This window comes from Chlorocebus sabaeus, chromosome X (assembly GCF_047675955.1).
Source record: "Chlorocebus sabaeus isolate Y175 chromosome X, mChlSab1.0.hap1, whole genome shotgun sequence".
NCBI lineage: Eukaryota > Metazoa > Chordata > Mammalia > Primates > Cercopithecidae > Chlorocebus > Chlorocebus sabaeus.
The window spans coordinates 6,961,556-6,984,956 of NC_132933.1; the positions used below are offsets into that span (position 1 = coordinate 6,961,556).

Genomic DNA, 23,401 nt, shown 5'->3' on the forward strand with positions numbered 1-23,401 from the left:
CCAAACAAGGGGTAGATTATTCATGAGTTTTCTGGGAAAGGAGTGGGCACTTCCTGGAACTGAGGGTTCTTCCCCTTTTAAGACCATATAGGGTAACTTCCAGATGTTGCCATTGCATTTGTAAACTATCATGGTGCTGGTGGGAATGTCTTTTAGCATGCTAATGCATTATAATTAGCATATAATGAGAAGTCAGGACCACCAGAGGTCACTTTGGTTGCCATCTTGGCTTTGCAGGATTTGGCCAGCTTCTTTACTGCAAACTCTTTTATCAGCAAGGTCTTTGTGATCTGTATCTTTTGCTGACCTGCTGTCTCACCCTGTGAATAAGAATGCCTTATCCTCCTGGGAATGCAACCCAGTAGGTCTCAGCCTTATTTCACCTAGGACCTATTCAAGATGGAGCCGCTCTAGTTCAAACACCTCTGACAGGAAGATCACTTGATCCCAGGAGGTGGAGGTTGCAGTGAGCTGTTATTATGTCACTGCACTCCAGCTTGGGCAACAGAATGAGACCCTGTCTTAAATAAATAAACAAACAGCTCTGCCAATCCAAGGCCTGATCTTTATCTCAGCTAGAGTGACAGCCAGGAAGGTGGTGCCATCTCTTCTTCTATTTGTTACTTCCAAGACTAAGAGGCTCCACGTCAGCAAACTTTTTCTGAGTTGCTGACTCCTCCTGTGCCCTGGTCTGTCTTCATAGGAAAAGGTGTTTCTGGAAGATTGACCCAATGCCTTTCCTTTAGTGACCTCTGGAAAGACTGAGAGGAAATCACTTCCTGAGGGCCTGTGGTCCTTCTTTACTTTTGTTTCTAAAATGAAAATAATATATGTTATAGAATCACTAGCATTATTAATAATAACAAGTAGTAGAGGGTAGTGGTTAAGATTAAAGCCTTTGGGGCCACATTGGGGTCACACACCTGGCTGTGTGACTTCAGGAAAGTTGTTTTCCCGAAGACCTCTTTGTGTCTCCAGGTCGTCATCTATACAACAGAGATATGCTAGTACCCATCTCACAGGGCTTTTAAAAGAATTACATGCATTAATATATAAGAAAGTGCTAAAACAGTGCCTGGCCAGTAGTGCCTTACTGGTTGTAAATGTCACAAAAACTAATCAATTAGCATAATCCCAGCACTCCTAATTTTTAAAAATGTCATTCTGCATATTTCCTCTAAGTTCTTCTCTGCATGTGTGCATACTTTTACCTAGGCATGGTCATCATTTATGGTATCTGTTTGTTTTGAGAGAAGCAGAAAACAACTTGGTTGCTTGAAAACACGTTTATAATCCATTTAGTTCTATTTACTCAGCTCAAATATTTCCCCATCATCTCACAATAAAAATGTTCATATTTACAGATATTGTGGCCTTTCCATTTTGTAAAGGATTTGGAATTCTTAGTGGTGGTATTTTAACTATCAGTTTTAATCACATTTAGCTATATTCGTGCTCACACTTGGACTATGATAATGATTATGATTATGATTATGCAGAGTCAAAATATCTGGTCAAGCCAAGTGTAGTTCATTTTTTTCACAGGAAATACAGCCAAGTTGTTAATGTTGCGTTTACTGACAGGTGTTTTGTGCCGTATTGTCTTAGCATTGCAATTCCTCACTTTACATGGCCAGAGAATACATTTCATGTAAATGAAATTTCTAGATACCTGAAACCTACCCTTTAACTGTCCAGAAAATCTTTAACATCTTGAAGGAAACAGTTCCTAAATATATGACATGAGTTTCTGTGTTAGTTAAGGTATATTTAACCTTTCCCTGATGACTTTCAGACATTATTGTGACCCAAAATTATTGCTTGTGCTGTCCTCCCAGGGCTACTGGCAGCATACCCCTGCAGTAAATGGCCATTGCCAGCTGTGTTTTTAAGTTTTCAGTCTAGTTTTGTAATTCTCTCTCTTTTGTCAGCATCTACTAGTTATAACTTTATACTTTGCAAGCTTTTTGTGCTGTGTACTGGGAATCCAGATAACTAAATATTTTATAATTTCTCTTAAATGGGCTTTGAATGATGGTCCAAGGGTCTCTCTTATAAAATGAATTGGCTTTGTGAGAGTTATTTTCTTTATGGCTGTCAGTTTTATGGCTGTTGATGTAAGCGGGAGCACCGGCTATGTACTGTAATGTGGAAAAGTTGATAACAAGGTACTATGGCTTCGAAAGTCTCTAAGCAGAATGATCTACATGTCTAAAATGAGATTTTCATAAAAATTTTATTTTGCATTTTTAAATAATTCAATGCATTGGCAGTATAGTTAATGCCTCTATGAGAGAAACCAACGCACCAGCTCAGCCAATATCATTTTTACAGAGACATCTTGTTGGAAAACAACAAAACCACATTAAAATGTTTGTACACAGAGTTACTGTACTGAGAACAAAGCACCAACAAAATGCTTGTGCGCCACACATTTGAAATGCAAAGCCACACAGGCAGATATAGTTTTATACACGTAAAGCACATGAAACCAGCTTTTAAAAACCAGATAACATTTCATTAATTGATTGATGTTAGAACAGTTTACCCTGGTCTGTACAGGAAATTGGAACTTACTGAAATTCTGACAAGACGAGCATGCTTGTTAAGAACAGTGACAGTTGGTGGATCTGCAATGAGCATGAATATTGGAAATCTGCACCCAAGAAAAGGTGGTTCAGAAGACTAATTGGATTCTCATAAAGCCAAGGGGGCACTTTCTGAATGGTCATCACAATTTACTGGCCACCTGGGGTGCCCCTGGGGAAAGGGTCTTCCTTTGGGGACAGGACGTCAGGAAGTTTTCTTCTTAGGAGCCAGGCAGGCTGTTCCTGATGGTTCTGCTCCTCTACTTACTTGGGAAGGAGCATAGGCCAGGCATGGGCCCAAGGGTTTTGGACTGCAGCTTGGAGCAAGTCAACTTCAACACTGAGGGCTCAACTCAGCTCATGTTGCTGCAGCTGAGGTGGCCTTCATCTTCCCTCTCATGCATCTTGACCTACAATTTCCTCTTGGAAACTCAACTGGATTTGAACAGAGCTTTTTCCATCACAAAGGCCGGTGGAATCCGTTTAATTGAACCATGATATTATGACCAAAGCTTCCAAGAAGAAAGGAATTTTCATTTCAAATCACTGCCTTCATATAGTAACGTAACCAGGGCTTCCTGGAACTGTAAAGTAATGTTTTTCAAGAAGGGAAAGCTAAAATCCCATGAAGGACAGCAAGCTAGACGTGTTGCACATGCAGGGACACACACACACACACACTGATGATGTGTACTCTTTGTGCAGTTAGGCTTGCCACAATGGTCCAGTGGCATGGTGTTGGTGAGCATCCCCACACACAAAGCATATGATGACAATTAAATTCCCATTTGTATCCCAGTTACTCAATAAATATTTTCCATGACACTTAAATATACAAAATTTCTGTTTAAAATACGCATGAAAATGTCTTTTTTTTTTTTCCAGGAAGAAGAGAAAGGTTATAGAGTCACACCTTCATTTACAACATGTTGGGATTATCTTTCTGATTCTTATATACAGGCTAATGGGAATGTTAGGAAATACTTCATATGAGCACATGAGATGTGAATGTGCCTGTTAGATACAAAGCAAACACACACACTATAGACCAGGCAGAAGACACCCCTGACAACTCGCAGGGGTATTTTGCAAGTCTCAGTCAAATTACTTACTGGAAAAACAGGTGGAGTCATTTGTTAAACTGCATTAGGTCTCAGAGGATATTATCAAAGTGCCCTTTTGCAAAAACTATCTCTATCCTTTTCATTTATCACTGTGGGGTGTGAAAGGGCCCAATGAACGTGGAGCATTCTTTGAAAACCCATCGATGTTTGCCCAGATTTCATTCCTAGCATATAGCCTGGTCTAATGCAGATTTATCAAAGACTTCAGATTTCAATATTTTAATGAGGGGTGATGGATAGAGGGAAGGAGGAAAGAAAAGAGAGAGAGAGAGAGAGAGAGAGAGAGAGACCATTGCAATCAAAATATTTCTTCAGTCCAATGATAACAAACCCCCATCCAAAAATAATGGAAAAAGAAAAGGAGAAATGAAAAAAACAGATGAACCTAAAAAGTCTTGACTGAAGTACTCTGGGAAATTTTTTGAAGAGGGTTTTTTCATATTTATAATGGTTACAGAAACATCTGAAGATGTTTGCCATTGCCAGGCCTCCAACTACAGTTCATTGAAAAATCCTGATATAACACTGTCTCGTCTGCCTGCAACCACTCCACTTGCTCCAAAATTATGTAGCAAAGGTCAAAACACTGCTCCACAAAGTTATACAATTGGACAAATGAATTAAACAGACTAATATTTATACTGCCATGTAATAATGCAGTTATATTATCACGATTTCATAATACAGCATGCCTTTCCAGGGGGCATGTTTTAAATCAGGACACATCTATTTTTATTAATCTGTTATGTCTTAAAAGCATGAACAAGTACAATTCAGAAGCTCACATTTAATTTCACTATTTGTTTGGAAAGAGAAAGAACACTAGCAGGAAAGCAAAAGCCAGAGCCAGAGAGAGAAAGACAAGTAACAACAACCATCACAGCCACAGATACAACCACTACCACCACCAGAAAAGAAAAGAAACCAGTCTCTTCTTTGCAGGATCCAAAGAATAGGTCACTCATCTAACGAAGTGGGCAAAGGGGGAGAATTTTAGGTATCTCCTGATCCCAAAGAGGATTTCTGAGCATGGTATCTCTAAAAGGCTCACTACTGACATTCATTTTATCAAAGACAACACTACAGCAAACAATCTTCAGAAACACTACTCAGAGTAGGAATAGAAACAGCAATTGGTAATATTGAGTAAATGTGAGGGATTTTATCTCAGACATTTTTCTTTCTAAAATATCCAGTAAGTAGAATCATCCAGGAAGAAAATTAAGTATTTGACAAATTGTCTTGAGACGGAATCAATCTCATTTGTAAAATTTATGGGTGAATATGATAGATTAGTGAGGGTGGTGTTAAAGTAGGGGATGCACTGGATGATGTTAAACACATTTCTAGCTCTTTGTAGCTGTGAAAACTAGTCCACTGTCTGGTGTGGTGAAGGGGGTGCTCAGAGTCCCTGTGTAAGTGTAATGCCAATTAAACCAGACCCAGATGTTACCATTTCCCAGTAAGGACAAATGTTGTAGCAATACCATGAAAGAACAGACCTCCAGTCCCTGTTATTGTGCCAGCTACAAAAAGAATTGCAGAGGCAAAAGACGAAGGGCCAGAAAGAGCGAGTAAGACATGGATCTCCTCCAGGGCTAACATTCAACCATGGATACAGGCCCAGACAGAAAATGGAAATGTTTAAAAAAAAGATTTTAGAACAAGTTCTTCAGTCTTTCCAGATACAAACCTCTTATTAACTGCAGAAGATGCACAGGACCAGGAGAATTAATTCTTTGAGATTTTCTAATCTACTTTCAAGATGATTTATGTGTGGAGACCTAATTTAAAAAGTGTATGTGTGAGTGAGTGTGTGTGTGTGTGTGTGTATTTAATGAAAGTCTCATTATATACTTTAGTTTATGCCTTCTTGTTACTGAGCTTAGTTTTCTTCGTACTGGGTGGAAAAGAGAATTATTTTGGTTTGGATGATTGTTTCTGACTATTAGTCATGTAATTGATACAGAGATATTCTGGTTTGAATTCAGAGCTAAAACAGTAAGTAGATACTTTTAACTAAAAGCAAATGTTAACAAAAAACTTAGATTCCCTAATAACTAAAGTAAAAAATCTTATGAACAACAATGTGAAGATAGGAGAATTACTGAGTTTCCATGTCACATAAAAGAAAAACACAGTAAATTCTGGATTGGGCTATTCTCCATAGAGTTCCCGTAAATACTTTATCCTAGTTACATGTGAAAGTTACAAATAGCACTTGTAAATCAAAATAATGATGATAATAATAAAAAAATAAAAAACACTCACTTATCTTTTTAAAAAATCAATCATGAGGGTTTTCTAAGTGCCCATTTTACCTATGAGATATGGAAGGAGATGATGAAATCATCTCCATTGATCCATCTCTCCTTTCAGCTCAGGAGGGCTTCATTCTTCTCAGCTATTCTCCTGCTTAAAACCTAGGCTTCCAGGGCAGCCCATACCTCTAGGGCCTTATCATGAGCTTTCTACATTCACACATTGACTCATATCTTAAAACTATGTAATTGTTTTAGTCATTGAAGTGTGTGTGTAAGGGTGAGTTTGTGTGTGTGTCTGTATGTGTCCACATGAACACATATATGAAATATGAACCCTCTTTGACTGGCTGCATCCAGTAGTGTGTTGAGGCATTTTTGCCCAGGCTTGCAAGAGTCAACTGTGTGCATCTCTTTCCAACCATGTGTTCAGTGACATCACAGTTGGTAGCTTAAAATCATCTAAAGTGGTAGTATTTATGCCACAGAAATTGGCAAATGGTGCAAACCAGGTGCTTTCTATTCTCAGTGAGCTGGTTGTTAAACATTTTACCACCACACTAGTGGTTGCATGCTAGGCTGACCAAATGAGAAGCTAGCTCTTGGTCTGGGCAACACAGCATTAACTTAGCCTTGTTGGAGTGTCTCCAATTTTGCTTACTGTCTAGGGTCTCCTTTCCCCCCAATTTCATAAACACTGCAGAACCACAAGAGGGCATGAGCATCTGGGGTGCATTTGACTACCCATTGTCACTACATTGGGCTCTATTCTCAGAGACACATCTATTTCATAGCCACATGAGTGATGCAGGGCAAAACCAAAAAGGTAAAGCATCTGAAATTCCCTCCGGATATGACAGCTGGCTTCCTGCTGCAGAGACTGGAGAACAATGAGTTCCCCAATAGGAACAAGCTATTCCCAGCTGAAAGCATCAGCTGGGGCATTCTTCAGGAGGCTTCCCACAGCTGGTCTGCATGCTGCTGCTCACCAGCCAACTGCTGGCAGGCAGGCGAGCTTGACCTTGCCACTGCAGCATCCTGTCAGGGGCCTGGAAGCGGGCTTCCTTCACTTCCCCCTTCCCTCCTCAAAGTCTGATACAAATCAAAGAGCCAACAAAATTGAGGTCACTGGCAAAAGAGTTTGAAATTTTGAATGATTTTTATTAAACACCATTAGTCTACACTGCACAGTTAATGAAACAGCAAAGCTCCAATCTCTTAGAAGAATGATGACTGATCATGGATCTAAAAAGCAGTTCAGTGTCCCCTAACGCAATGTGAGCACTATGAATAATTCTTTAACATCTCATGTCAGAAGCAAAAAGGGGCAAGAACTGCAAGCTGGCTTTGTGGGGCTTCCCCACCCTCCACTCCCACCCCCACCCCCTTTCCGCCCTCCCCACAATGCAATTTTCTTTTAGCTGGTAGATTACAGAGTAAAATGTGATGATTGGTAAAGAGGGCTTCTATATTTCTGAGGAGGAGGATGGAAAGAGAATTAATACTTTTTCCTTCACCAAAAATATCAGACGGTAGGATTAATGTCTGACACTGGCCTATCTGATTAGTCTCCTGCCAGGGTAAATGCTGATTATCAATACACAGATGCCACTTCTGTTGTTGGAGTCTACTAACACTAAAGAGAAAATGAATCAGATTTTAATTATGAGAATAAGGCTGTGCGAGTGAAAATGATAAACAACAACAATAACAACAATGATGAAGAATTTAGTCTGCCAGTCGTGTAACAGAACACTAACAACTGGCTCAATATTTTTTCCCCACAGAATTAAATTTGGGGGCCCTGAATTGACCCATTCATTTGATACTGTGTAGCTGTATCATCTTGCCACACATTTTTCTCAATGGGGATAGTGATGCTTCTCTAAGCAAGCAGTTCATTGCTTTACTGAGTAGTCTTACCCAGTGATCCAGTTTGGTTTTCCCACCTGCCAACTCATGCAGGTGAATTTTATCATGTCTGTTGAGAAGTATGTGAGGGCCTCACCCTCACAACTCAATTGATTCTGCCTTCAAAAATACTTTCCAACCTCAAAACTCCAACTTCAACCTCCGGGATGCAAATTTGCATAAAACAGAATCCAAATTAGATATCTTTGGGAAAGATATGCTAGAAGAAGTATCTTTCCAATGCAGACAAAATCTAATGCACTTAGTGATGTAATGTCCAAATTAAAATTCATCCATTTGGAAACTCAACAAAACATATTTTAGGCAATGGTTTCTAATTTTGCAACTTGCTTATTGCCTGAAGATTTTGATCTTTTCATTTCCTTACATGGAAAAAAAAAAAAGGCATCCCGACCTTAAGTCTTTTAAAAGTAGTAGCAGCTAATCTGCTTTTCCAATTATGTCATCCAAATATAAAACTACTAGTATTTTCCCAATGAGATTATTAAGTAATTAACAGTCTACAGGCTGGCTAACAACATGCTTACAGCTAAATTCTACCCGGAGGACCACACTAGTAAACCCTTTTCAAAGTAATCCTACCTACCAAACTCAGACAGTTATATGACAAAACCACTAAAAATCCAAAGTTAATTAAAAATACAAAGCCAAGTCAACATCATAACACAAGCTTGTCAAACTCTCTGTGGTTGGAGCTTGGGTGACAAGTGAAGGCGTAGTGGTGGCCCTACCTGGGTCAAGTTGCAGGGCTGAGATCTTTTGGTGTCCTTGCTCAGATGGACCTTCCTTTTACTCTGCCCTCTACTCTAACCTCCATGTGCTTATTTAAGTGTGTCTCACTAAGCCTCCATCAAGATCTAGAGGCACAATCTCTCACTACCATCCACATGTCTCATATCCCTCCCACAAACTGGTATGCTGAAGAGATTCATTTGACGGAATATCTCCATCCCTTAGTCCCTCAAATACCTGCGCACCTACGACACGCATCACCATTTACACTGTGATGAATAGAGCAACTATAAAACAGCAACAATCCTTAATCATGAAACCGAAAGATGTCTTATCTCAAGGGATAGGAAGGTAATTCATCCTCTATGTTTAATTAGTTCCTAAACTGCTTTATAAATGAGTCTACTACATAATCAAGTGGTGATCCAGAGCTCGATTGTCAGATTTGGTCACTGTGCTGCCAACTTGGCACATATTTTACACTCAGTCACCAGAGATGACAGAGAATCCTCTTGCCTCCCTGTTGTATGTAAGTAGATATAACAAGTCACTGAAACTAGAACTACAAGTCTTTCATCCATGAGGCAATATGCTTGTTTTTCTGGGAAACTGCCCCAACATTCTAACGTCTAGTTTCTGGATGTGGGATTTCAAGAATCTACTCCTAAATCCATAATGGTTTAGGATTGTGGTTTAGGTTGAACTTACAAGTCAAGCCAGTGGGCTTCCTTATATAGTAATAGCCAAGCACTCTACCTGGTAAACCATGATAAAGAGAGAACTTGAGTCACTGCAAAGTCATCAGCTTAATTTTTATATGTGACACCAACCTTGGATGTTCAGAGTCTTTAATGTTATCATTTTCCTCTTTTAAGAGGCTCAGAAAAGATTCTTTCAGGTTTCATTTTTTTGTGTGTGCATGCATAGGTGTTGTTGCTGAGACTGTAAACATAAAGCTCGACCACAGTGGGAGCATAAAAAGTGCTGGGTTCAGCTGCTGGGATGCTCCCATCAGCCATATTAACAATATGGCTTCAGCCATTGGAGTACAACTTCCACAGCCTTATACAACAAAGGGCCTTAAACTCAAAGATGACCAGAGCACAGCTCAAGTATGGCTGTTTTGCAACTGGGGATATATCTAATCTTGACAATGAGAGTGCAGAGTCATCACCTGCTGTTTCTATCATGGATCTGCATGGCTTACTTTAATAATCATACAAGTTTGCATCTTTCATGTGCATATCTATTATTTATCTGGTCATAACTCAGTGAACAGAATTTGATAACCCAGCATATTAAAGGCTACATGGAATTATATACCAGCAGGTAATTACCAGTAAGTAATGCATTGGATAGTGTTTACCACAAGTGTAAGAATCTTCTGGTGAGCTGGAACGTCAAAAATGATATTTACATTGTGATGTTTAGGGACATAAAATGAATGTAAAGTATCATGAGGGTGTAGTCACAACCAGTGAGAAATATCTCCAGATTAGGTGAATGGTTCCCAATGTTTAGGGCTCTTTCAAAGCATCTCAGGGTGAAGCTGATTTTGAAACTACCCCAAGACTCATTTAAAAAAAATAGAAGCTAACCACTATTTAGAGAGTTTGGAGTTTTCTTAGGAATTTTCATGGAAATTATTCATGATAATATGGACTTTAATAAAATCAGTAATTGTAATTCAGTCAAAAGTTAATGAGCCAAACAAAGGAAAAGGAAACACAGATAAGAGAAAAAAGAAGGTAGAAAACGGAAACCCTATAAGAGAGAAAATGCAAATAATAATTGAGGAAGTCCAGATTTTCAAGCCACTAGGAAGAAAACTGTATATTATTACTTCTAGGTAGTGATAACTTGATTTTGATTTTTGTTTCCATAGATTTGAGCAAAATACAATTTAAAAATCCTGCCAGTTATGGACCCACTTACCAACTGTGTAAATGTTGTTGTTGTAAAGGAGGCAGAGGTGTGAATTCCTTATTGGACACTTTCCAGACCTCTCTTAACTCCCAACTCTAAGTCTAGAGTGTAGCATTTTGGCTACTAAAGCATGCATCAACCAAACTGTTCCTCAAAAGGAGAGTTTTGCACACAGAGAATCCCAGGTGAGGATTTACACTTCAAATAATAGAGTTGAAAAATACTGATGCCAGCTGATGCCTAAAACTTGTCAAAATAAGTGTCACCCTTTCTTCTTATCATTATAATTAACAACATAGGGAATCAGGAAAGGGATGCTAGCAAGAAAGTACTCTGGTTGTGTGGCATAGCATCTTTTTAAGAGTAGCATTGCTATGCTCATTTATTTTCTCGATACTCTTGATTTCATGATGTTGCTACATCTAACCAGTGGGTTTTGACAATGAAAATTCTCACCTGAAGATTGAATCTGTGGAATACACAAAAGTTTAATGATAGATTCTGAAATATGTTTTTTTCTGGGTGTAAGAGTATAGTTTGGGGGATGGTCCCTTGTGTCTAAGTTCTCATGTATATGTAAGACCACTTGTTGCATTTCTCAGGAGCCTGTCTTTATCACAAGTGCTTCCCATTCTTTGTTTTGGGTAGTGTGGGCTTAAAACAATATTGTAGGGACTGTCATTCCATGAAGCACAAAAAGATGGTGGAATCTGAGGATTGCATATCAAATGCTAAAAAAAATGACTAATAAAACATACACTGCCCTTAAGTTGTAGTGTCAACTTACAATGACTTCTGTTTTTCACAGATAACAAAAGAAGCATAAAAACAAACATAACCAAAGAGAACTTTCCCCAATGAGTGGAGTTCCACCAGTGACCATCAGTGCGCTGGTAGAGGTAGAGTGATGGGTCGTGATGCTAGAGATAGGAGAACACCCACTACAACAAGTGGGCATCAATGCGCAGCCAACACAGTCCTTGGCGAACGTAGCGGACAAGATTGGTCATGCTGCTGTGCTGGGTCAGAGGCCCCATCAGGGTGTCCAGATCACCAAAGAATTCTGAAAGGCAGAGCAGTCCTCAGTTAGGCCTTCATAGGATATCATGAAAATATGCACCACATTGAGAAGCTGCTTTCACACAACACCACAACCACATGGACAACGGAAATGTGATTCATTTGTCCCTTCATTCATTCGACAAACATTTATAGAGTGCCTACTAGGAGACCAAAACTCCACAAGTTTATCAAGCCCCATTATTTTAATCTTTAGTGAGCTCCAAAAACTCTGCAGCACGTAATAAATTTATGTTTTCATTGATTATACATTTATATTTAGAAAAGGGTATTTCTACACAAAATTGTAGGGAGCCATGGTCTATCTAATGTCAAGCTGTTTGTCATTCAATGTGTTACTGAATTGAAAATATCCTCTTTTCCTTTTGTCTAAATGAACCGAGTTTACTGAGTTTTCTTGGCATGGTCTAGACAAGGCCCATGAATCTGGGCATTAATAGTAGCCATCAGCCTCCACAGCTAAATAAACATCAAGGAGGAATTTGATTTTGTAAGTCTTCTTACCAATTTCATTGGGGATGGAAAATGGCCTGCAAGTATTTTGTCACTTAACAGCTTTTCCTGCCCCTGACCTAGGACATGAGTGGTAAGAATGCCCAGCTGATTTTCCCTTGGTTCTCTTAGGGAAGGGGGCAGCCCTGAGGCTACACTACTAACTAGCGTGACTAGAGTTTTGGAATGTCTGCCTTACGGGATAGAAGTACTATGTGGGAAAAACTATATGATCTCTAAAAACTTGCTAGGTGTTCCCTTTTCATGTATGAATTCATTTGCCTGGCACTTGGTTATGAGAGAGCTCTCTGGCAAAGGAAGCAGCCTCATCTATGTGCTGGCTGGCAGCAAGGAATCTGTGTCAGGGGGTGGGGTGTGGGGATGGGACTGGAGACTGCCCTAACATGGGATGCTCTCCTGCCTTCTTGGAAAGTGATTTCCATGCATGGGTTACATGTGCTTGATTGCTCAGGAGATGGAATTTCATCAAACAATGCATTTATTCTTTATGTTATATATAACATATGGGATCCTTCTCTAGGTGTCAACCTCATTTGATTATATGATACTTTTTAACCTGTACTATGCAATAAAAATAATTTCTTCTGATAAAAGAGTAAATTATTTCTGGCATCTAAAATATTTTCCTATGTAATATAGTATTAAGGAAAATATTTAAGGACCTAGTCATTGTTGAATGAATGTGAGCCTCATATGAGCCAGGATGTTCCCTCGGTATTCTGTACAAAGCTCTCTGTGGCTTTCTTAATTAGACACCATTTTAATAACTGCTCCAAATGAACAGTATAAGCAGCTGGGCAGGTAAGCTTCTAGACCAAAGGCCAGGGGGCAGCATAAGTGCCATTGGCTCGTTTCAGCACCAGAACCTTCTACAATAAGTCATCTGCAGCTGCATGGTGGGCAGTATGAGGCAGGAGTGGAGACCTTTCACTGGGATAACCAACTTCACCCATCTCCACTGGGTAAAACACGTGCAAATACACGGTTGTCTCCAGTGCGATGCAGAGCTGTAACCAAAAGGGAAGCTCTGCAGTTATCTCACTTCTATATAGACAAGGTAGATGTGAATAGAATTTCCAGAGCTAAGTAGATCAGAAATGACAAGGTATGAAACTCAAGGCTTTGAGCAGAAGATTTCACACTAGTCCTCTCCCCAGTCCACTGAAAACCCCAATGACAACATTAACAGGACGTATTTTCTCTCTGCTCTCTCATAACCAAATGCAAGAATGACGGGGTTGTTTTCATTCAAAATGACACAGAGAATTTAGAAACTCTTTGACACACTGTGCTAATGACAAGATTAACACCAGTTCACCCTAACCTCAGCACAGCCACCACATTGCTCCTGGAAAGTTCTGAAGTTAATTTAGAGGGAAATACTTAACCAGATTTTGAAAATGGATGCAATGATAAAGGAAATCCATAAATATTGAACTGCCCTCCAGTTACTGATACAAAATAAGAGAGAAATAGTGGAGGCAGACATGCTAGACAAATCTTAAGATGTGTCCATCTTCACTTGTAATTCTAGAACCCTTGGATGACTCTGGTTGTATAGGCCAGTTGTCTCTGAATTTCCAGAGGTGTAGAAAAGTAGACAATTTAATAATTATCCATTGCTCAGATAACTGGTTTGGGATTTCACCAAAGGTCTCTGAGGACCTGTCATTAATTTTGTTCTCTAGATGTGCAGTGTAGCCTATTAAGAGATGAGAATCTGGAATCAGATACTTCTAGATTCCTGCTTCTAACAAGCAAGAGCTGTGATAACATGGGTGAGTTTCTTAATCTCATAGAGCTTCAGTTTCCTCATGTATGAAATAAGGACAAATGAGACAACAAATGATAAAGCAATAGTGCACTTCCTGGCATATAGAAATTGCTGCACAAACCTGTGGAACCAATACATGCAGATACTCCCAGGAATCAGTGTAAGCTGACAGATGCATTGAGGGGTGAGGTCTTAAACTACGGAATGTGCTTTGTGAGCCACAAAATCTTTGAGTTATATAGATACATAATATTACGTAGTAAGGAAAGATAGTAAATCTTTGTAGAATTTCTACCTTGAACTCAGAATTTTATACTAGGTGCTTTACACCTATTATTTAATTCAACCCATCTCTATCATCCCTCTGGAAAGTTTCACCATCATCATCACCGTTATGTCCATTATAGAGATGGAAGCTAGGAAGTAGCTCACAGATTTAATTAACTTGCCTAGGTTGCCCAGGTAATGCATGACCCAGGTAGGATTCAAACTTAAACGATTGGGTTGCAAAATCTGCATCCTTCCTATTCCAATGAGATAGTTTCCCCATGCTCAGCGATACAATAGTAATGGGTAGCCCACATTTGTCCCCACCTTGACTGGTGCGGAGCAGTCTGTGATTGCGGGGCCAGAATCAGCCAAGTCAAATGAACAGCTGGGACAAATGTGCAGTTTGATTTTACTTCCCAACTTCATTAGGATAGTGAGGCTTTGTTGTGATCCTCAATGACAGCTAAGGTCACAGATGTCAGCATGAATCACCAAAGACCGCGGATTCACTCTGGTAAAGCAGGGTCCTCTTTGCATTTGTTTTGTAACAAAGTTCAAGTGTCATCATGAACAGCACCCTGATTCTTCATCCCAGTCATCAGTGTGTGAAAAGTACTAGCTGAACTTTGGCCCTTGCTTCCAAATGCAAGCTGCGTTATCGTGTACTCAACTGGAGCTAGTAATTATAATGAAGGTTGAAGGCCTTAGTTCAACCTCACCTCTCAAAATAATAATAGTAATAATAATAATAATAACAGGAGCCAACAGGATCATAATTAATTTGTAAATCATTATTTTTGTCTTGCCTCTGTTTCTCTGTGTTGATCCTTGTCAGTGAGTGAAATTCAAAACACATCACAGTTCAAATTAGTTTAAGATTTAAAGGAGGACAAAATTCCAGGGCTTTTTCACTATTTCAGGAATAACAGGTCACTGTGTCAGCCCTGAGCAAACTCTGTCTTCCCTTATCTAAGTCCTGGAAATCAGAGATACAGAAAGATATAAGGCCACCAAGTGCAACTCAAGTCCTTTAAAGTGAAGTTAACTCCATCGTGGTCTGTGAGCTATATGGTTAGAACAGATGAGCATACCTTTGTTTTCTCTTGTCAGTTTGTCGGCCATATCCCAGTGTTCATAGCCCCGTAACACATTGCTAGTGATGTTGACGTGGCTGGCAGCCATGTGGTGAATGCGCTGGGGAATGGTGACTGGGCCGTTGTTACAGTTCCCCATTGCGTTGATGGGGGAGACGTTGTTGAGAGACACTGGGGATGGAGTGTTCCTGGGGAATGGAAAGAGACAGGCCTTGTTAGGCTGGTAGGAAAGAGTGAAGTGGGGTTCTAGGCCTCCCCCATCACTCTGGGATCTCATCAGAATGTCATTTGCCGGAGTGAAGTTTAGCATAGTGTACATATGTGAAGCCCCATCAGAGTGGAGCTTGTTCTCACGTCCCACTGACTCTTCTCACAGTACATCTATAGCTTTTGTCAATGCAATAGCTTTTGTCAACACAATAGCTTTTTCCAGAGGCTCTAGTGGATACAGAGATTATTACCACCCCATACCTGCCTCATCTGACCAGGCCACCCAGAGCTACAGTGCCAGGCTATAGAATGAGGCCCACTCTTCTTCCTTTCTAACATTAAACACCAAAGTCTCCACTGCCTTTGACAACCACCGAGGACTCCATGCACACCACTGCTTTTGTCTTCAAATACCAGAGAGGACTGGGTGGATATTTCTCCAGCATTAATTCTACCCATAAATATAGCTCTTCCTTTGAATACATATAACAAGTGTTGTGATGTTTCAGAGAAAGAAATAGCTCAGAGCTATGATGATTTCTCTACCTGCTGCTGGAATGGCTATCAGCAGTTAGAAAACACTTGATGTCCAATATTGGTCTATCATCAAAGTGTTTCGTGGAAACCACAATGTCAGTTTGCTCCAAATACAGGTACCACAATAAGCAAAGTGCAATTCTTACAGCCCCCCAAGGAGCAGTATTTGGGAAGCTGGGAAAAGTAGTATTCTCTCTCTTTAGGATTCTTTAAGACATGCTACAGAGATGGGCTGTTAATTGCTGACTATTTACCTGCATGCTGATTTATAAAAAGAAGTCTTCAGAGTTTCCACTTCAGAGAGTACTAGTGTTTAGACACATATTTTCATTACATTCTTTAATACTTGCAACAAGGAGTCACCTGCTGGCTGCATACAGCATGGGGGTCATTTTTCCTCCAGGGCCCAGGGTTAGATCTGGCTACCTAAGGAACCTGAAGGCTTGCCCAGGAACAGTCACTAAAGCATGGGTGGCTTCCTGCGTGCAGGAGCAAGGTCTGTGTGCCCCTCTGCATCTCTATCCTCCTTCAGTCACACTTTGAACATCTGCCCAGGCAAACGCATCAATTTATCAGGACAGAACATAATGAGTGAGTAAAAGAAATGGAGGGAAGATGTCTTCAGGACTCCATGAATCTGCATGTTTGAAAGAATCTCTTCCTTATTCCTCTGAACACACCTTATCACACAATCAAGTAACTCTGTCTCCTGCCCCACCCCCACCCCCTTACCAGTTGCTATTGTTGGCAACTCTAGTTTTCCAGGGTGGCTCCCAGCACAGGTGTGCACCCTGATGGGCAGCACATACAGATGATTTGGGGAAACAGCAATCGCAGCGTACCAAAATGCTGAAATGCTGCTGACTAGATCTGGGAACAATTACAACTGCAATGCTCTTGAGACTCACAGGCTGTGCCTACAGCTATAGGAGAGAGTTGGACCATTTCTGCAAACAGAGTCTATTTTCTGGTATGTTCTAGTCTGGTCTGAGGGAGCAAATTCGTCCTCACACTTGCTCTGTGCTTGTCTGGTGTGAGTGGGTTCAAGAGTGTTCCTGCTATGTTTATAATTTCTGAGCTACTTCATTACTTCTTGACAGAAAGATTTATTCTTAAGGTAGAAGTGGGATGAGGAGATGTCCAAGCTAAGGAGTCTAGGCACAGAAGACAGTGAAATGACAAAAAGGCAGTGAAAGCTGGGTTTCTTTGTTGTGGTAGGTTGCAAAAGCTATTTCCTAGTGTTTTTCCCCAGTGGCAGTCATTAACTCTTAAAAGTCAATTTATGGCAAGAAAGAAAGACTTTCTCATTTGTAATTCTTAAAGAAAATGACAAAGCTGTCATGTGCCACAAATGTTGAAGGAAGTTAGAAAGACATGTGGCGTGTGCCTCTAGTTGCAGCTACTTGGGAGGCTGAAGCAAGAGGATCGCTTGAGCCCAGGAGATTGAGGCTACAGTGAGCCAAGATCGCACAACTGTGATCCAGCCTGGGAGTCAGAGCAAGGCTGTGTCAAAAAAAAAAAAAAAAAAAAAAAAAAAAAGGCCAGGCACAGTGGCTCATGCCTGTAATCCCAGTACTTTGGGAGGCCAAGCGGGGCGGATCACCTAAGGTCAGGAGTTCAAAAACCAGCCTAGCCAACATGGTGAAACCCTGTCTCTACTAAAAATACAAAAATTAGCTGGGTTTGGTGGCACACGCCTGTAGTCCCAGCTACTTGGGAGGCTGAAGCAGGGGAATCGCTTGATCTGAGGAGGCAGAGGTTGCAGCCGAGACACTGCACTCCAGCCTGGGTGACAGAGTGACACTCCATCTCCAAAAAAAAAAAAAAAAAAAAAAAGGGAAAGAGAGACCACATGGTTCAGGGGTTCAGGGAAAGAGGTACTGGAATCCAAGGAGATCTGGAGTCTAGCCCTGGCCCTGCCATAAAATTGCTGTGTGCCCCTGAGCATATCCCTTCTCCTTGCTCGGCCTTACTTTTCTTGACTGCAAGAAAAGGCAATGATCTCCAATCATGTCCAGGAGTCACAAGAGAAACCAAATCATCTCTCTTTACCACATACATCTTGAAAAGCCCTTTTTACTTTATCACACTGAAAGGTTATTGGGGACTTTCCCACCTACTATTCTCTAATTTATTTATTTTAAATACTCAGTGGTGGAGGCAAGAAGAGCTAGGATAAGTGTCTGTTTTCAATTGTTACTGTTCTCACACTAGGCTCTAAGGTTTGACATATTCTGATGAGCATGTCTGCACACTACATTGTGCTCATTAAATGAAAAGCTGCCTAAGAAGTTGTGGCTGTGGCTACAAGAGGGCTGATGCAGGGCCCACTCACTTCAGTATGCTCTCCAACCCTGACTTAGCTCTCATCACTGCGTAGGGTTTCCCTTCCTGTTCTTTGTGTCTATCTACTTGCAGATCTCACCCTTTTCTCCATATTTCCATGACACATGCAAATGAGCATGCACACAGAAGCACATGCTTCCCACCACTTCTGCCACTGCCACCCTGGTCCAACCCACCATCCTCTCACCTCTAAGCCATACCCAGCCCTGCTGTTCCTTGAACTTGTCAGGCATGCTCCCTCCTGCTTCAGAGGCAGGTGCTATCCCTCTGCTTGGAAGAAACTCCTCCAGTATTGTTATGGCTTGCTCTACCATCATCCTTCTCTAACGTCCCTACTCAAGATTCAGCATGGTACCACTGCTCCCTCCCCTATCCTCAGCAGCCCTTTTTGCCTGCCTGCCTTGTTTCAGTTTTCTCCATGACACTTCCCATCACCTAGTATGCCACATGTTTGTTGTTATCTTTTTCCTTTAACAGAATGTGACCTTGATGAGGGCAGTTTTGTTTTGTTTTGTTTTGTTTTGTGTATTTCACTCTGTGCCATACTTCAGTATCTAGAACAGTGTCTGGCATATATGTTCTCAATGAACACCAGTTGAATAAATGAATGACTTGCTTCTATTCTTTATTTAGTATCCACTACATATAAAGTGCTCTGGAAGGTAGAAGGAGAAAAGCATATATAGCATGAGGATAGGGGGTATATCTACAAAAGGCTTGGCAGAGTGTCTCACACAAGGTAGGAACTCAATAAATACTTGGGGAATGATAGGGTGGATGGCTACTTATTGCAAAAGAGCAAAGAGTCTAATAGAGGAGCAAAATACATTCTTTTCTGGAAATCTAGGGTAAGTGCCAAAACTGTGGTGCTAACCAAGTGCTGTGGGAATTCTAGAGGCGGGATCATTATCCCTTCTAACTTAAATAGGTAACAATTACAACAATAATCATGGCAACAGTAGCTGCAGCAGCCATCATTTGTTGCACAGTCTCTGTGTGCCAAGCATAGTTCAGGGCTTCACCAATATTCTGTCTAAGCCTCACCATAACTCTGCAGGGAAAGTTCTGCTGCCACTGTTTCTGGCCTCAGAGAAGTTCAGCTCCGTCTTGAGGGCCACAGAGCCTAAAGAGCTGAAAAGCCAGGATCTAATAGCAGGTCCATTTTCCTCCAAAGCCCATTCTTTTCATTCCACCAGGTCACTTCAAAGTACTGCCATCCATGTTTGCCTGGCTTCTTTCTTTTTAATATCTCTCTGTGACATTCGAAATTGTTGCTCAGCCTTTTTAGACTCTGCGCAATGTGGATTCCAGAACTCTGTATCAAGAGTCAGCAAATCTGGCCCATCTTGTGTTTCTGTACAGCCTGTGAGATCTGAATAGTTTGCAAAAGATGAACATTTGCAATCAATTTGTTGAGAGGGGACACTAACTTTGAACGCCAATTAAGCAAAATGTTATGAAAAAATTTTACATTCTTCGTTCTTCTTACCGATAGACTTGTATTTCAAAAATTATACATAATTGGTATTATATTTTGAATCTTATCAGTAACAATTTTGTGAAAATTTGTGTTCTCTCATACTTTTCTTCATAGTAGCCTTGGTTTCACCTCTTGGCACAAAGCCCAAAATATATAGTGTCTGATGCTTTAAATAAAAAGTTTCCTGGCCCCTGCTGTAAACTCAGCAGATTTTTCTGCTTCTTCTTCCAATTGCTTCTTTGCACTTCTTTTCCCCAGCTTCCATGGAAGCAGTTCCTGAATGTCTGTTCTCAACCCTCTGCTCATCTCTCCATATAATTTCCTGCAGAGCCCTTAACCACCTCTGGGCAACTGACTTCCCTAATTGCTAGCCAGCCTAGGAGGGTTTGAAGTCAGAGGGTGCTGCTCCTGGAAGGTGCTGTGAGAGTCCTCCATGGGGGACACCACCCTCATTCACAGGGAAACAAGCCATAATCTTGCTTGCAGACAAGAAGCCCTTCCTGGTTATGCAGGGAGGCCTAAGCTCCTTCTCCTAGGCTTCCATAGCACCTTGTTCATACCTGTGACCTCCTTCCACTGGACTGTGTGCTTCTGGAGTGCAGGGACCATATCAAATTCAGCTTTCTATCCCCAGCCCATCGTGCTGCAGATGCATGCAAAGCATTTGCTGAATGAATGAGACATAACCCCTGAGTGACTGTTTTGAGTTACCTCACTCAAAAGCTCTGTGACCTACCAAAGGGCATGTGCTTTCTTCATGCAAAATCTGCTTAAAAATCATTTCAGGAGGCTTTTCATGCAACTTCACAAGCTTAGGTTGTGTTTGAGTTCTTTCATTTCAGAATTAAAACAACAACAAGAACAACAACAACAACAAAAACAAACAAAAAAACCGCATTTTTTTCCCAGTGATCCTTTAATAGCTGCTTACCTGCCCTTGCCCTTACTTTACTCTGTGCTCAGAGAAAACAGTTTTCTCTGGGCCTTTCTCTGGTTATTTTTATTTTCTGAACTTATTTTTTCTCTTAAGAGACAAGCACTCTTTCCCTTTTGTTCGTCAATATAAGAGTAAGACCCAATTCAACATTTTAAACAGTGCTTCCTTTCAATGCAGTAATTGAGTTAATGTGTAGTTCTCAATGGATCTGTTCCCTCGCACTGAATGTTTTTATGATTTCAAAGTAGAGTTCATTGTCACATTGCTTTTGGAGTGTGTTTTCTAGATATTTATAAAGTGGCAGTAGAGACTGTTTTATTCTTGAAGAAATTATTTCGATCAGAGATGCAGGAATTTTGAAATGATGAAAAACTGAAAAAGCAGCTTGGAGTTATAAAATGGTCTATGTCCACAGTCATCTAGTTTCTCTTCCCATCACTGAGGGGTGTGGGCTTGGGCTGGTGAGGGATGTTTGGGAATCAGAGGAGAAACTGATGCTCAGGCAAGTTAGCTAACTTCACGTCTGACACAGAACTGGGATTCAAACTCACTCTCTATAAGAGACATCTCTTCAGTGGGCCTTCGAGGACATTGGGTCCAACCCCTTCATTTTAGCGATAAAGAACAAGCCCAGAGACAGGAAGGGGCCCTCTTAGCTTACCCTGTAAGCCAAGGGCAGCTTCAGCACAAGGTCAACGGTTTTTGGGCCCCTACTCCACTGCTGCTAAGACTGAGCTGTCCGAAGCAGATAGAACTCTAAATAAGGCCTCAGGCACAGGTGAGTTCCCTGAGTCTCTGATCAGCATTATAGTGGGTGCTTTTCTATCTTAGATTAGGGCATTTTAGTATTAATATAAAAATTATCATGAAGGCTTGGATAATTGGCTGACCAAGTGGCTTCACATTTTCAGCACTATTATGCCTTTGGTTTTATTAAACAGCACTTACCATATATCAATGAATATTTCATTGGTCTTTCATTATTGAATGAATCATTGAAAAATCACCGCAGTGGAGTTAACTTTATCCTGCCTCCCTAAAATGGCATGGTGCTTGCCATCTTATTAGCAGATACTTTTATGGCTATAATTTGGCTTAAAGATCAAATAGTTAAATAACTCTGAACCACATCTTTTTAAACTTTTCTGTCTTGCCATTAGCCAAAGCCTGGCTAGAATTTTGTATGCACAAAAATGACTGTAGTTCTAGAATTGACCTTCACTCCTGACTTGTCACTGCAAAATATTTGGGGTCTGTTGAATCATTCATCTTCATGAAAAAGCAATTTTCACAAAATACTTACTTTCCATTGCCAACCCATGGAGATGGGATCTGTGCGACTTTTGAAGCATTTTGCTAAAAGAGAGAGAGAGAGAGAAAGGGAAATAAGGACATCTATTTTGTGTTTTATTAATTCAGAAACAGATGGAAGTGTGATTTAGAGTACATTAATATTGATTGCAGCATTTCGGGATGCAGAGCTGGGATGTATGTGCACGTCAGCACGCCACGACGCACACTCGATGAAAATAGCTGGTTAGGATAATTAGTGGGCTCCAATCAGGACCATGAAAGTCACTTGATGAAAGATCTTATACACTAAAAGGCCCAGTGAAATCAGACTTGGTTCTCCAAGAAGTGGTTTAATTATCCTCATCTGAAATTTATTCTGCAAAACAAGCTCTTCAGAGTACAAGTAAGCTTTTCACCTTTAGCTCCAGTTGGAAACTTTTTCCCTGGGATGCAGAGTGAGCTGTCATTTCTAATAATCCACGAATGTGTCAAAGCCAAGCAGTATTTTCATTTGTTTGTTTGTTTGTTTTCAGGAATCACCTTGATTTGCTATATTTACATGGAAACCCTCATGGCTAAAGAGCTTCCCTATTTAACAAAGTGACTGGTCCAGGGCTGCATTGCAATCGAATACTAAACATGCCTTTGTTCCTCGATGGAACTGGGCTGGTTTAAAGGATGGGTTTCCTTGTATTTTCAAGACCACACACTTGTGGATCAGAGGGAAAACTGACATTCAGCATTACCACTACAGGACAAGTATCAGGCTCATTGTAATGGCCTAGCCAGGTGGAAGGTCAAGCAGCACAGATGGCCACAACTCTTGTGGCACTGTGCCTGACTCAGACCTGCTCTCGGAAGTTATATCCCCAGTGATGCTCATCTTCTGCCTCTTTGCTGCCAGCCCAGCCCCCTTTACAAAAGGAGGGTCAGGGAAAGAGTCAGCATTTTCGGGAGTCCAATGAGAATGGAACACTTCTCAGGAACTTTGTAGACCCACACCTAAGGTGCATTCTGCAGACTCCAGTTTTTAATCTCAAGAGAGCTCAACACACTCCTAGATGAATGAATTATTTAATATTTGTTTGGAGTTTTGCAATACCCTGTAAACTATATAGGGCAGGCCAAAGAGGGCAAATATTACATCAGTGGGTCTCAAAGTGTGATCACAAGAACAGCAGCAGCAGCATCACCAGGGAACTGATTAGCAATACAAATTCTTGGGCCATGCCTCAGACCTACAGAATCAGACACCTGGGGACTGGGGCAGAACACTCTTGTTTCAAAAGTCCTCTGGGGGATTC

General features: G+C 40.8%; 1 protein-coding gene across 2 annotated transcripts in view; it reads right to left on the minus strand.

Annotated features, from left to right (window-relative positions):
• Nucleotides 1-7,374: 7,374 nt before the first annotated feature.
• Nucleotides 7,375-23,401, minus strand: part of AFF2 (ALF transcription elongation factor 2) — a 502,493-nt gene continuing 486,466 nt past the window's right edge. For both annotated transcript variants that reach the window (XM_007992918.3, XM_007992917.3), the window contains exons 18-20: nt 22,108-22,160; nt 15,292-15,482; nt 7,375-11,626 (exon numbers count right to left, since the gene is read on the minus strand). In XM_007992918.3, the coding sequence (XP_007991109.1) occupies nt 11,505-11,626; nt 15,292-15,482; nt 22,108-22,160 (366 nt within the window). In that variant the 3' untranslated portion in view covers nt 7,375-11,504. The remainder of the gene's footprint in view (nt 11,627-15,291; nt 15,483-22,107; nt 22,161-23,401) is intronic.